The sequence below is a fragment of the Microtus oregoni genome, unplaced genomic scaffold (assembly GCF_018167655.1).
Source record: "Microtus oregoni isolate MIOR12 unplaced genomic scaffold, Mior012 000005F_ref0000423, whole genome shotgun sequence".
In the NCBI taxonomy this organism is placed as follows: Eukaryota; Metazoa; Chordata; class Mammalia; order Rodentia; family Cricetidae; genus Microtus; species Microtus oregoni.
The window spans coordinates 14,307,933-14,321,620 of record NW_024543064.1 but is presented as its reverse complement, the minus strand read 5'-3'; the positions used below and the strand labels follow the sequence as shown (position 1 = coordinate 14,321,620).

Here is a 13,688-nt window from a genome sequence, read left to right as displayed (position 1 = left end):
TTAGGGAATGTGAATTAAGACAGGGCAGGAGCCCAAGGCAGGAACTGAGGCAGAGACTGGGGTGGGATGCTGTTTACTGGCTGGCTCCCTTTGGCTGGCTCAGCTACTTTACTTATATAACCGTGCCCACCTGCCTAGGGGTGCTGCCACCCACAGTGGACTGGGCCCTCTACATCAGCAAACAATCAGGAAAATGCCTTACAGTTGTGCCCATGGACCACTCTAATGGAGGCCATTCCTTTTCCCAAGGGACACTACTTTGTGTCATGTTGACAGAAATTAATCCGCACAATCCCTGCATGAAATGTGGATTGAGGACTGGCCCCCGAGGTTCTCCTTTGCCCTCGTAGGCATGCACACACATGGATATGTGTCCTTACACGAACACACCCATATATGCACAAAAGAACTCCTTACAGAGGAAACTGAGCTCAGGAAGGGGCGCTGTGCACAGCCACCTGGAAGAGCCTCAGCAGGGAGGCAGTGACAGGTGAAACTGAGCGGGACAGGAAGGAGCGCTGTGCACAGCCACCTGGAAGAGCCTCACTCAGCACAGAGGCAGTGACAGGTGAAACTGAGGAGCACAGGAAGGAGCGCTGTGTACAGCCACCTGGAAGAGCCTCAGCAGGGAGGCAGTGGTGCAGCCCTCAGAGCGCTGGCTCAGTCGTCAGGACTCTCTGGACTGTGTCCCAAGTGCCATTCCATTTGTGAGCTGCGTAATCCAACTTAATCTCTCTGTGACCCAGTTTTCTCACGTGCAAAGTAGAAACGATATTTACTTCTTAGGTGTGTTGCGGATGACTACATGCAGGACTGTGCTTACCTCACGTTAGCTCCCAAGAGCCACGTGGTCAAAACACACCACACCCTTCTGGAATTCTATGACATGAGCCAAAAAGTGTCCCCAGTCTTTGTGAGTTACCACAACTTGAGTTGATTTTTTTCAAATCTTGGAATCAAAAGATTTGGAACAAAATCCACCATTTTCATCTCCATTATGATTAAAGTAAAAAATCAGAGAGGGTAGGTTGGTTACCCTAGGATGCACAGCTCAAATTTGAACACAGGGTCTGTTTGACCTGTCAATCTACTCAGAAAAGCATCCTGTACACCTTCCACTCAAAGCCCATGTGCTCAAGACCCTCATTATTTTCTACTCCAATGTTCTTTCTTCTGGGGAGTTTCCATGAAGGTGAGACCTGACATTTGCAGAGAAAAGAGGAGGTGGTCAGGCAGCCTCCTGAGCTCAGGCTGAACACCCTGGAGAGTGATTTAACAGATCACAAATTGTGCTTGGGAGGGTTAATTCCCCATGGTCCAGTGAGCCACATCCCCATCTCTGGAATGCGTGTAGGAACAGGCAGAGAAATGTTCTCACTGAGATTGGCACACGCCAACTCCAGCCTTCCATGTCCAGGACAGCGTGAGTCGAAGGAGGTAGACTCCCCGGGGATTTAGTCTTGAGGATGCCAGGTGGTGCCCACTCTCCCTGCCACCTCTGCCTAAGATGCCAGGCGGTGCCCCCTTTCCCTGCCTCCTCTGCCTTCTGGCCTATATGCGCCTTTTCTCCCTCGATTTCATTTTTTCCCTTCGTCTCTACTTTCCTTAATCAGAAAGCATAGGAATTGCTCATAAGAAATAGCTGCAAACAAAATGTAAACACAGAAATCAAATACCAGGCACCAAGACTGGGTAGACCAGAGACTGGAGCAGAAAGCACAAGCAGAGGGAGTGGGGCACTGTATACCCGAAGTGGTGTCTTACTGTTATCATGGCTGAGCTGCCTGGTGGCCAAAGCAAAACTGGGAGGCAGGTGACCGTACAGCCAGAAAATCTGAGTAGTGTAGACACAGAACATACCATTGGGGAAGCCAAGGGTTTTGTCAAACTCATCTCCTCTAGGCCAGCTTCCCATGTTCTGCGAGGGGGACACTGAGGACCGTCACATCCAGAGTCTTGGCCTAGTCTCAGGATACAGGAGCAGCCAGGGTGGCCCCTGAAATACAACTCCATCAGAATCTTCAGAAAGTACACTCAGCATGACCAAGCTTGATCCACAAGCATTCCCCAAACCACATCTCAGACCCAGAGTCAGACACTGTGTGGGCTTTGTAAACAGGGCCTCCTGGAGCTGCCTGTGACTCCAGCACAGGAGGGCAGGAAGACCCGGTGTGAGGCCAGCCTTGGCTAGACTGACCATTAAAAGAAAATGGGAGGAGAGGGAGTGGGAAGAGGGAGCAAGGGGAAGAAAGAGGGAGAAAGGGAAAGGAGAAGGGAGAGGGAAGGAAAGGAAAGAGAAAACAAGGGCGGTGAGGAGGAGAGAGGGAGGAGAATGTTGTATAAAAATGGCTTTCTGGGGGAATGGAAAGGTGGCTTAGTAGTTAAGAGCACTAGCTGACCTTGAGGAAGACCCAGGCTTGATTCCAGCACCCACAAGGCAGCTCACAAGCGTCTGTAACTCCAGTTCCAGGGGGTCCCATGTCTTCTTCTGGCCTCTGCATGCATAGACATGCATGCTGGCAAAGCACTCATACGCAGAAAGTAAAAGAAATAAATCTAAAAAAATATAAGGTTTCTGAGACGGAGAAGGTAGCTCAATGATGGAGCTAGTCCCTGAGTTCGATTCCCAGCACTGCCCAAATGGGGGTGGGGTGAATGCCACAAGTAAATACATTAGTGGTAAAGTCAGGATTAACAGAATTAAGCCTGTTTGTTTAGTGTTTAGTATTTTTACTGTTGCTAAGATCTAAATAAGCACACTGCAGGTAGCCAATCCCAGAATATAAGAGAAGTGTGTGTGTGTGTGTGTGTGTGTGTGTGTGTGTGTGTGTGTGTGTGTGTAGCTAGTGGCTAGGACCCAGCTCTCTGCATCCCCAAGGTGAGTTGATCTCAAGAGGAACAGGCATGGGCTGGAAGACCTAACTTTGTCATTGCTATCTCAAATCCTTTCCCAGGGGAGCTAAAGCTCAGGTACCTTGATTAGGTGACACCAGCAGTGTGACTTTCAGGGCAGCCCCCTTTAACTGCTGTCTCTTGGTTTCCACTGTCTTCGAGGCAGAACATTCTACCACCACCCAAGCCTGTCGGAAGCCTCAAAAGGAATTGTCTGCAGCTCCAAGTCGAAAAACAAACAAGCAAAAGCCCACAAGCTTTGCTAAAAATCAGTGTCTATATCTCTACAGCAATAAAACAAACAAACAGAAGTCTGACTTGGGGAGCTGGAAGGATCTCAACATCACGGCACACACACCAACCACAAGGTAGAGTGTGGAAGCCAAACACACGGGGCATGCTCAGTCTTCCGGAACCATCTGTGCTTCCTCTGGGATGGATGACTTCAGACTGTGCCCAAACCCTGCCAGAATCACTTCTCTTCCAGAAGCCCATGCTGATCGGCTCAGGTATCCTCAAGACCCTGTTGCTTCTGCTGCTGAAGCTTTGAACTCGCGTCTAGCTGGCCCTCGGGCTTCTGAACAATTCTCCTGTTTCTATGCCCATCTCATGAGAGGGTGCTGGGCTGACAGGTGCTCGCACACCAGTGAACTGGCGTTTTACGTGGGTTCTGAGGATCAGACTCAGGTCATCAGGCTTGCATGGCAAATCCTTTTCCCCACTAAGCTGTCTCCCCTCCTATTCTGACACAGTGTCTTATGTACCCCAGCTGGTCATGAACTCACTATGTAGCCGAGGATGGCCCTGAGCCCCTGATTCTCCAGCCTCTGCCTCTCAAGTGCTGAGATTACAGGTGTGCACCACCGGGCCTTGTTTACATTGCTCTGGGGATGGAACCTAGTGTGAACTTCGTGCACACTAGGCGAACACTCCATCAACTGAGCTACATCCCTAACCCCTCCCTTAATGACCCTCTGATAACCTGACTTTCCCGTAGATGGGTAGGAGAGAGAGAAGACATGGCCATCCCACGTCCCTCTGCTGTGTGTCTGATATTATTTTTTAATTTTTAATGTTATTAAGTATCTATTATAAAATAAATGAAAGTGACTGACAGGATTCTCCTCTCCCCTCCCCAACCCTTTCTGCACCCAGCGAACAGAAAGGAACACTACGCAAGCCTAGAGCAGGGAAAGCCAGTATCTCAGCAGAGTGACACATTGTCACCTGGGACTGTGTGCAAGCTGTCTGTGGGTTCTCACCCACTCAGAAAGCCAAAGTTGCTTTTCCTCGGCTACTGGGGTACCATCCAGATAGCTCTCACTTGCAGGAAACAGAAATCCGGTTTAATTGACTCATTATTAACTGGAAAGTTGAGTGACCAAGACCTTGGGTTCAAGCCCCAGAACTAAGAAAAAGAAAAGTATGCTTCATAAATTAATGTAATTGAAAAATCTTCAGAGGGCTTTCTCTGGCTTCAGGCTTGGCTGGGTCCAGGCGCTAAAAGAATGTTTTGTGCCTTGGCCTTATTCCTGGGCAAGTTATTTGCACACTGTGGCCCTGTCCCTCCCCCGGGGCATCCACTTAAGCTGGGAAACCCAGGAGAAAGACACCATTAACAGTTCCAACAGGAGTCCCAGAACCCAATCTTGTTGGCTTTCTTAGGCCAGAACCAATCAGTGCCAAGCAGCCGGCGGAATATGCTAACTGGTCCTCCTTAAATCTCAAGGTATCAGCCGGTTTCCACTCTGAAGCCCAGGGTGTGGGCTCCTTTCTCCCACGGGGCCACACAGAAAGGCTGTGGGGGGGAGCAGCAATCACCCATAGTGAAGACAGGCTTCTTTCAGTCAGAAAGTGGGGAACATATGGGCACAGATACCCAGCTAGAGCCAAGGCCCCTTTGAGCGAACTTTATAGACACTGTGGTAGAAAGAAATCACCGCTTACCCATCCTAAGGCAGAAAACCACGGAAACTGGGGTTTGGATTCAGAGTGAGAGAGCCATGAGGGGGAGACAACCCAAGAATCAGCAGCCTCTGCCTGCAGGTGGCTCCACACACAGGTTGAGCCTGCAGAGCTCGTGTGGTGGAGGGAAGGGCTTAATTGAAAGAGCTAGACACCAGAAGCCATTGGCAACAGTTTCTATGTTTGTTGTGGAGGGTTTTTTTTTTGGGGGGGGGGGGGAGCAAGGACCTCCATTCGAGCTCTAGCATCCCAGGCATGGTAAGGGGGACAGAATTTCGTAACTGCCATGTTGCATCCTATCTGCCATCCCACGTGAGTCCTGCCAGTTCAGGCCAGCTGCCCAGAGGTCAGTCGAATCTGCACCTATTGACATGGCTGGGTCCCGTGAGACTGGGAACCAGACCTTGGACACAACTGGGTCCTGCCCCTGTGAGAGGCCCCTTGGCAGGCAGCCAGCAGGCCAACACCCAGCTCCCGTGCCTAGACCTTCCTTATGGAGCTGGGCTTCTAGGAGACCACAGATGAGAAACCAGGCCTCTTCTTCCCTGAGAGTTTGCTCTGAGAAGGCCCAAATAAATGGTAGCTTGTGCTCGTGGCCCCGGAGGACACAGCCAATGGTGCCTTTTCTTAAGGTGCCTGTTTGTGCGGTACGCTGATGAGATGCCTGGGGACCAGTGTCTGCTAAGCCAGCTGACGGGATGACAAGGCGCTGAATGGACCAGTGGACGCTTAGACAGACTCCTTTTCCTGTCCTCCTTTGCTCATCTTTCCCCATCACCTCTCTCTGTTTTCACTGGCTCACCCATTCGCCCGTGTGCTCAAAGCACAAACATGGTTCCCATTGATTCTGAAACCCGGAAGGTCTGGTCAGAAGCCCATTTCTGGAGGCCTTTCTCCAAATGATGCTCCCCGGTCACCCTCATCAGGATCACATGGATGTTTGTGAACTCCACGGCTCGTTGGACCCCATCCTCTCTGAGCCCTGAAGCCCAACATTATGGACTTTTTTTTTTTTTTTTTTTTTTTTTTTTTTTGGTTTTTCGAGACAGGGTTTCTCTGTGGTTTTGGAGCCTGTCCTGGAACTAGCTCTTGTAGACCAGGCTGGTCTCGAACTCGAGATCCGCCTGCCTCTGCCTCCCGAGTGCTGGGATTAAAGGCGTGTGCCACCATCGCCCGGCACATTCTGGACTTTTAAAGGCTGGCGAGGTGGCTCAGCAAGTAGAAGCACTTGCCATCAACCCTGGTGACCTGAGTTTTACCCCTCGTACACTCCTGCTGGAAGGCAAGAACAGACTCTCACAAGTCCTTCTGCTTCCTCCTGTATACCATGACACAGACGGAGAATAAACGTCATTTTTTAAAAGGTGTGGGGAGTCCCCTCATCTACCCAGATCAGGAAACTTGAGAGGGGTCACCGATGCACCCCAGAGCTTGAGAGGAACCCTCTGGCATCGCGGTGTCTTAGCTGGTTGTCATGTAGACAGACACGCATCAGGCAGGGCCCCAACAGGAAAGTCCTGATTCATGAGACTCCACCCCCTTTGGCCCTTCTATCAGGTAACTCAAAGTCTCCAGGTCTCCAAGTTACTGATTAACCCTGGGTTTCGAGTAAAGAAATAATAATAACTGAAGGGGACAACGTAAGCTGAGAAACAAGCTGGGCAACCAGAAGAGAAAGATGCCAGACAGCTGCTGTCAGCAGGTACCCGGACAGAGCAGAGAGGAGGCTGGAAGCGTCTCCACAGAGCCAGAACCCATGCAAGTCCCGGCAGCACCGGTGGTCACTCCTCGTGGATGCCCCTATGCGGAACAGCCTCATTGCAGCAACTTGGTACCCAGAATGTCTTGCACCAAGGCCCCTTCGCCTATCCCAGCGGGTGCCACCACCACAACCACCGTCATCGCCTTGGGACCCACTGGGCATCTCAGTATCTCTACGGAGGATGACCTGGAATGCTTAGTGTGCCGAGAACCCTACAACTGTGCCCGGTCCCCCAAGCTGCTCAGCTGTCAGCACGCCTTCTGCGCTGTGTGCCTGAAGCTTCTGTTATTTGTGGAAGAAGACACCTGGTCCATCCCCTGTCCACTGTGCCGAAAGGTCACTGCCGTCCCAGGAGGCCTAATCTGCAGCCTGCGAGACCAGGAGGCGATGGTGGGGCGGCTGGCCCGTTCATGCCCGGAGGTACACCTGTGTCCCCAGAGACTAGTTGGTTCTGCCACTCCGGCCGCACGGCCAGCCAACTGGGTGGGAGAAGATGATCAGGATGTAGTAAGTGTCAATCGTGTAGCTGCCCGGCGCCTAGCCGTACACCTGTTCTTGTTGGCTCTTCTCATTGTCCTAATCCTGCCTTTCATCTATCCGGGTGTCATCCGGTGGGTGCTGGCCGTTATCATCGCCCTGGCGCTACTGATGGCCACCCTACTCTGCTGTTACCCCTACAGCCGGAGCAGCAACTGGCCTTGCTCCAGGACTCTGCTCTGCAGAGAGCAAAAGCAAGCCCAGATCACTTCTATTGCCTGAGAGACCTGGATCACTACAGGCCCAGCACTGCCACGGCTCCCCTTCCCCATATCTCATAACCCACGAAGGAAAAGGACTAGGAGCCTCCCTTTGAAATCACATGCGAACTGGACTTGTACTAGCTGTGTTGGATCAAGGACTCGGGGCTGGGACAATGGGCTTGCACCCGTCTGCCTTGTGTAGCATAGCCAAACTTTTAGGGGAAAAGGGAAGAGACACATTCCCTTAATGAATGACTTTCAAGGGTGGTGGGGTCCCTACCCCTCTTCCTGAGCTCCTGGGTTTTGTATATATCACTACGTGCACATATTGGGACGTTGACCTTACTACAAAGCAAATAGAACCAGCGCTCTTTTGTAATCCTTGTACCTGGCGTCATTTTCTGGTCTGGGTTTTTATGTTTTGTGTGCTGGGAAGTCTGTGGCCATTTCTAGCTGTTGGACCTTTTTCCATCCTGGGATGCCCGTGCTCATGGGAGCATTGCCAGACGTTCTCCAGAGTCATTTACCACGGTTATCCTAAACCCTTCATGGCAAAGGTCTCATCAGGGTTTCCCACAGGATCCACCCCGGGGGTGCAGGGAGGGAAGAAGCCACACAGAGGCATACTTATAAAGCTGGGGAAGGGGCTATCTCAGGTTGAGCAGATAGAGCTGGGGAGGTGTGGAGAGGGTGAGTTCAGGAATTGTCCCCAGACTCCTCACTGAGATCACCAGGCATGAGAGAATCTCAGGGTTATAAGGGCGGAGGAGAGAGAGAATGAATGAGAATCCAGCTCGCCCTCAGACTCCCAGGCCCACAGGACAGAACGGAAGGTTTCCAGGTGGTGCCACCCTTCTTATCACATCTACGGTCTTGTTTGTTCCTTTGCCATAAAGATAAGGCATCTCGTAAAGGCAACGGTCCTCAGCAGTGACACCCCTGCCCCGCCCCCCACCCAGTCTCAGTGTGACAGTCACTAGATAGGTCCCTGGGTCATCTCTTCAACACAGGGAAGCATCTGTCCTCAGAAGTCAGCTCTGGTGGGTTCCAGGCTAAGGCTCAGCCAGGGAGGAGACGGAAAAACAAGGAGTCCAGCATGGGAGCTGGAAGTACATCTTGGAAAATCCGTGATTAGCAGCGCCAGACATGAAAGTCTGGAGGGACTCACCAGGCCCCTCGCACGGTCCTTTCCCATGCACCCCACTTCCTGAAACGGGAGAATTACAGACAGAGAGGGCACAGTTCATGGTGACAGAACCTTCGTCAAGAGTGAGCAGAGGACTCTGCCATTGGGCCCTGGGTGCTCAGCCCTGGCCAGTGGTCACATGCTGTTGAGCAAGGTCTTTGCCTCTCGGCTTCCTTCCCATGCCCCAGACTGAGTAAGTCTGACTCAATTAATCTTAAAAAAAAAAAAAAAACCCAGGATAGCCACAGGTCGATGGAGGAGTCATATTCTTGTGAATGTCGGCAAGGAGTTCACAAGGACTCCTTCTGTCTCACTGTGTGGCAGGGGCTGAGGGTGGAGCTTGGCGGTAAAGCGTTTGCCCGGAATGTGTGAGGCCCTGGGTTCCCTCCATCCCCAAAACCGTGAAATAAATAAATGGCCAAGAAAACAAAAGTCCATGTACAGCACGCTGCCTTGAAAAGCACAGTGGCTCCCTACTTTTCTTATAAAGTCAGGCAGTTAATTCCCAGTGCAGACAGAGAGAGCTGGGGTTGTGCATGGATTCAGGCTCTCACAGTCCGCCAGCATGGGCCTGCAGAACACCCTTTCCAAGATGGGGAGGGCCTTCAAGCATCTGCCCCATTGGCCTTGGGTGTGTGCAGTTTGGGATGGCTGCCAGTCTCCTCACCTACTCCTCCAAGCCCATTTTACTTCCCGGAGACAACTCTTCAGTTGATCAAGGAAATACCATTTGTTATCATTTGGTGGGAGCGTGTTTAGCCAGTACTTGCAAGAGAGACAGGCGTTCCTCTTATAGGCGAGTTATGGGTCTCTAACAGCCTTGTGAAGTGGCAACCATTGTTTTCCCTCATGCAGAGGAAGACACTGAGATCAGAAGGGCGGCTTTCCCTGCTTAGGGCTGCACAGCCAGGCTATGCCAGAGAGCTGTGGGGAAGCGGCCCAGAGTTTCGTCTCAACTTGAGCCTCCCTTGTACACAGAATGATCTGGAAACTGATCGCCACCTATGGGCTTGAGAGAAACGCCATCGAGAATACGAGACAATTGACAGGACCCAGAAATTCCAGAACTCGGAGATCAGCAGGTTTCAGAAGGAAGAATGATAACAATGGGATTGGCCTGCCACCTCCCCCTCCAGCCTTCCCTGAAGGAACCCTGCTGCTGGGAGCCCTGGAGTTCCCATCTTGAGGTGCATCCTCGTGATCAAATGACTACCATCCTGAGCCTCGGCTTGTGACAGAGACACACAAGCTCCTGTTGTTATTCCCGGCCCCCAACCAAGGCATCTTTGGGATAGCTGGGCAAAAGTAGTCTAGTATTACTGTTTTCTGGCCCTTGGAAGCTGACTTGGTCCCAACTGTCTTCTGGAATTTCAAAGCTTGGGGGCAAGAATGGCAGCCAAGACCAGCTCTGTCCTGGAGGGGACAGAGGAATGAGACAGTGTGATGGGGGATGTGGTCGGAAGGAACCATCCGAGAGGCCCTGGGCTCACTGCCAGACTCTGGCCCACATTGGAGGGAGTTAACAGATGTTTCTGGGCCTTGGTTTGTTCCCTTAGAAATGGGAGCGTGGCGCCAGGCTCACTGAGAGACCTTGTCTTAGAAGAAAAGGCAAGACTGTTGTCCCCTTCGAAATGGGAGGATAGCACTAGGCTCACTGAGAGGTCTTGTCTTAGAAGAAAAGGGCAAAGAGTGACAAGAGCAGATCACCTGACCCCTCCTTGGACCTAGAATGAGGGCTGGGGCTATACTTCAGTGATATGGCACTCCTCTGAGACCTCCAATAAAGAAAAGAGACTCCTAGGCATTTGTCCCCAGTCCAGTACATTTTTTTTAACTGTCAGCAACTCATATCCTGGTGATACACAGCACATTTTTACAAGTACGTGAACGTGGTGTTAAACGACCTCAGCTCACACATGGAGAAGGCCACTCCTCAGTTCTCTGTGGAGGAGGTGGTTCGATGCCTCAGAGTTTGAAAGGTCACCTAGCAGGAGTGACCCATCCTTTTTTATGGATTTCGGGGGGATAGAACCTGCCCAGCTAGTGCTCTGTCACTGTGATGTAGCTCCAATCTTCTGTCTCAGGTTTTGTTTTGTTTTTTTTAATTTTTGAAACCTTTAGCTCACTCTAAAGCCCAGAAACAAGTGATTTCAGCCCCACCATGAGGCCTTGGTACTCTATTTAAACAAAGGCAAGACAGGGCTTAGTTCAGAGTGGCTGCTACACTATGGGTTCAGTCTCTGCTATTTAGCAAATGTGTGTTGGGGAGGTTTTGATTGGCAGGAAATTGCAGAGACAGCAGAGTTCTTAGCAAAAACTCATGTGCCCTTTGCCCTGATTTCCAATCTTAACACTGATACATTAGTCCAGATTTTAAAAAATCAATATTGCTATGTGGTATTGACTACAGCAGAGGCTCCATTGATCAGTTTTCTCAGTAATGTCCTTACTGGCTTAAAACCTACTGGGGGACCACTTTTTATGGAGTACAACTTATTTCCTAAGATTATTTTCCATATTGATTTCACTTATCTATTGTTATTCCATTCTCCATTAGCAAATGATCCTTTTTTTAACTTTTAGAATTACATTTATTTACTTATTTATAGTAAGACTTTACTAAGTCAGCTTCTGCTGAACTAGAAACAGTAGTTCTTATTTTCCCTATATTTCTCACACCTGAAAGGCTGAGACCCTCGCTGTTGCTCAGGCTGAGGCCGGGTACTTCAGCCTGGAACCCTCTGGCCACTACTGTCCTGCATTCCTCATAACCAACAATAGGATCTTTCTAAATTCCGGTTTGGATGGGCGCTGGAGGGGGGAAGGGGGCAAATGCCACCTCCGTGTGTCTATTGCTTGCCCTTAGTGATGCCCAGAATCTCAGCTAGAACCCTTCAGCCCTCCAGAACTGATCCTTTCGACCTACAATAACCCTTTAGCTATTCTTGGCCCTGATTGGCCGATAGGAAGGTCAGGTGACAGAGGCCATAGCATTCCAGTAGGGTCCTGAGTCACAAGCTCCGGGCTGGAATGCAGCGCGTCTGACCTTTTTCCACTTCCAGCCCCAGCCTACCTTCTCCGGGAGAAAGAGGGACTGGCCTCAGAGATCATTGCTTAGGTCCTGGTGACTCATATTCCAGCCCTGACCAGAGTGGCCGCCTACTTCCTCGCCTGTGGACTATAGGTGATGAAAATCCACAGGTTGCCAGGGCAACAGGAGCTGTGGCGCTGTCCCTGAAGCTGGGGACCGAGCAGCGAATGAGGCACCGGAGACCTCCATTTCTGGGCCTTTAAGGTTCTAGTGTGGGACACACAGATTGTAAATTGGAAAACAATCAACTTCACAGCTTTAAGTATTACTATTAAAGTATTACGGGCCTGAATGCCTGGTGTGCCAATCCATGGCCTTGGAACAGGATCTGGCGCATAGTAGGTGCTCAGCAAATATTTGTTAAATGGCTAAAGCTGAGTGGGTGGTGAGGGAAGTCTCACAGGGGTGGAACCCCAAAACGAAGACCTGTGGGATGTAAGAGCCTCGGCTGCAAACATTGGCAGCATTAGAGAAAGTGAAAGAAGAATTGGGAGGCGTGAATGTTGCAAACTTCACAGAGCAGTGTAAGCCCGAGGGAGGTTGCTTCTGAGCTAGGCACTTTCAGTGTGTGGAGGCACAATTTGAAAATTTCCCCTCCGAGTGTCTGCGCGTAACCCTCTCCTACCAGCCGAGCCCCTGGTGAGCACTTTCTGCAGAGTCCTCCTGCACCCCGCGTTCTCACTCCCTGGGGCGCAGATCTGCAGGTCCCTCCCGGAGGCCAGCACCCGGGTGGCGGCTTTGGTGGCAAAGGTGGCTGTGCGCCCGCCCCAGCCCGGAAGGTCGGGGCCCTGTGGCTGCGCAGGCGGGACCGGCCGAGGCCGGAGTTGGGCGGCTGGGCCTGGGTGAGGACGGGCGGGGAGAGCCGAGGAGGAAGCAGCTGGGCCGCCAGGATCCAAGTTTCCGTCCCGTCGGTCGCTGCCACCTCCAGGTAAGCCAGCCGGGAGCCTCCAGAGCCCCCAGACCGCTTTCGGACCCGGAAGTGCTATTAGGATTCGAGCTGGGCTGCAGGAGGGGGACACTGATGCCTGCGGAGCCCGCCGGCCAGCACACCAAGGCACCAAACCGCGCCCCTGAAAGATAAGGGGCTGGGCTGGAAGATTAGGAAGTGTTTTGCCCAAGGTCACTCAGGGTCACTGGACGCCCCCTGCTTACTGGTGGGGCTCCAGAAACCCGCTCCCCCCTTCCGCGTCTCTAGACTCAATTCCCCGAAGCCTAGGAAGCCCCTGTGTCCTGGAAAGGTGCGGCCCCTTCCTACTGTGACCGGGGCGTGGCTTCTCGCCCGGCGGGTATTTACGGAACGAGGGACGTTTCCTGCTACTGACGTGAGAGCAGATTTTCCAGCTGAGAAAACTGAGGCTGGGGACAATGGGGTGACTTTGGCTAGGACCAGGCCATCAAAGCAAAGGTGATAACAAGGTGAGCTGACTCCAAAGTTTGACCCAGCGTTAGATTCAAAGTTGGCCTCGATGATGTCGTTGTCTTTCCCAGGGGTGACCCAGAGTAGAAGCAGAGCATGGCCAACCCTGTAGGTTTGCTTCAGAGGCCACTGCTGCCTTGAAGTAGGAGGGAACACCATACCCATGAGACTCCCCAGGCCTCCATTGGCCTACTATGTATCTATTGAGCACCTACTACGGGTCAGTGTGTACATTCCTGAGGTACTGAAGACAGAACAGCTAACAGTCGTTCCTCGGGAGTACACTCCAGAGGCTGAATCAGCGGGACGATGGGTAGACAAGACCACTGAAACCTTTCCAACTACCCAGTTTGTGGAAGAAGCAGGGACCCAGGGCCTGTACCAAACCTTCTGGACATCTTTACCTCAGTGAAGATGCTTCTTCCAGCCTCAGTTTCCCACTTCCCAAAGTTCTGGGGAATAGGTGAGTGAGCCAAGAGTCTCCTGGACCTAGCAGATGCCCTCGATGAACCTTGGCAAAGCGCGGGACTGCGAACCTAGCAGATGCCCTCGATGAACCCTGGCAAAGCGCAATGCGCCGGACTGCCACTTCCTCTGTCACCGTTGGTGTCTCCTTGGACCTACATTTCCTTATA

The 13,688-nt window shown here is 51.8% G+C and overlaps 2 protein-coding genes across 8 annotated transcripts in view; both read left to right on the top strand.

Moving 5' to 3' along the window:
- The first annotated feature begins 6,489 nt into the window (after positions 1–6,489).
- Positions 6,490–8,718, top strand: Rnf186 (ring finger protein 186). The gene has a single exon (XM_041652519.1). The coding sequence runs from the start codon at positions 6,536–6,538 to the stop codon at positions 7,376–7,378; it is 843 nt and encodes a 280-aa protein (XP_041508453.1). The 5' UTR covers positions 6,490–6,535; the 3' UTR covers positions 7,379–8,718.
- Positions 8,719–12,031: 3,313 nt separating this feature from the next.
- Positions 12,032–13,688, top strand: part of Tmco4 (transmembrane and coiled-coil domains 4) — a 74,643-nt gene continuing 72,986 nt past the window's right edge. For 5 of the 7 annotated variants that reach the window (XM_041653197.1, XM_041653196.1, XM_041653192.1 and 2 more), the window contains exon 1: positions 12,327–12,564. The gene's annotated coding sequence lies outside the window, so the exon portion shown is untranslated. Of the gene's footprint in view, positions 12,276–12,326; positions 12,565–12,902; positions 13,053–13,688 lie in introns of those variants that run through there. The other 2 variants (XM_041653198.1, XM_041653194.1) reach the window with 2 other exon arrangements.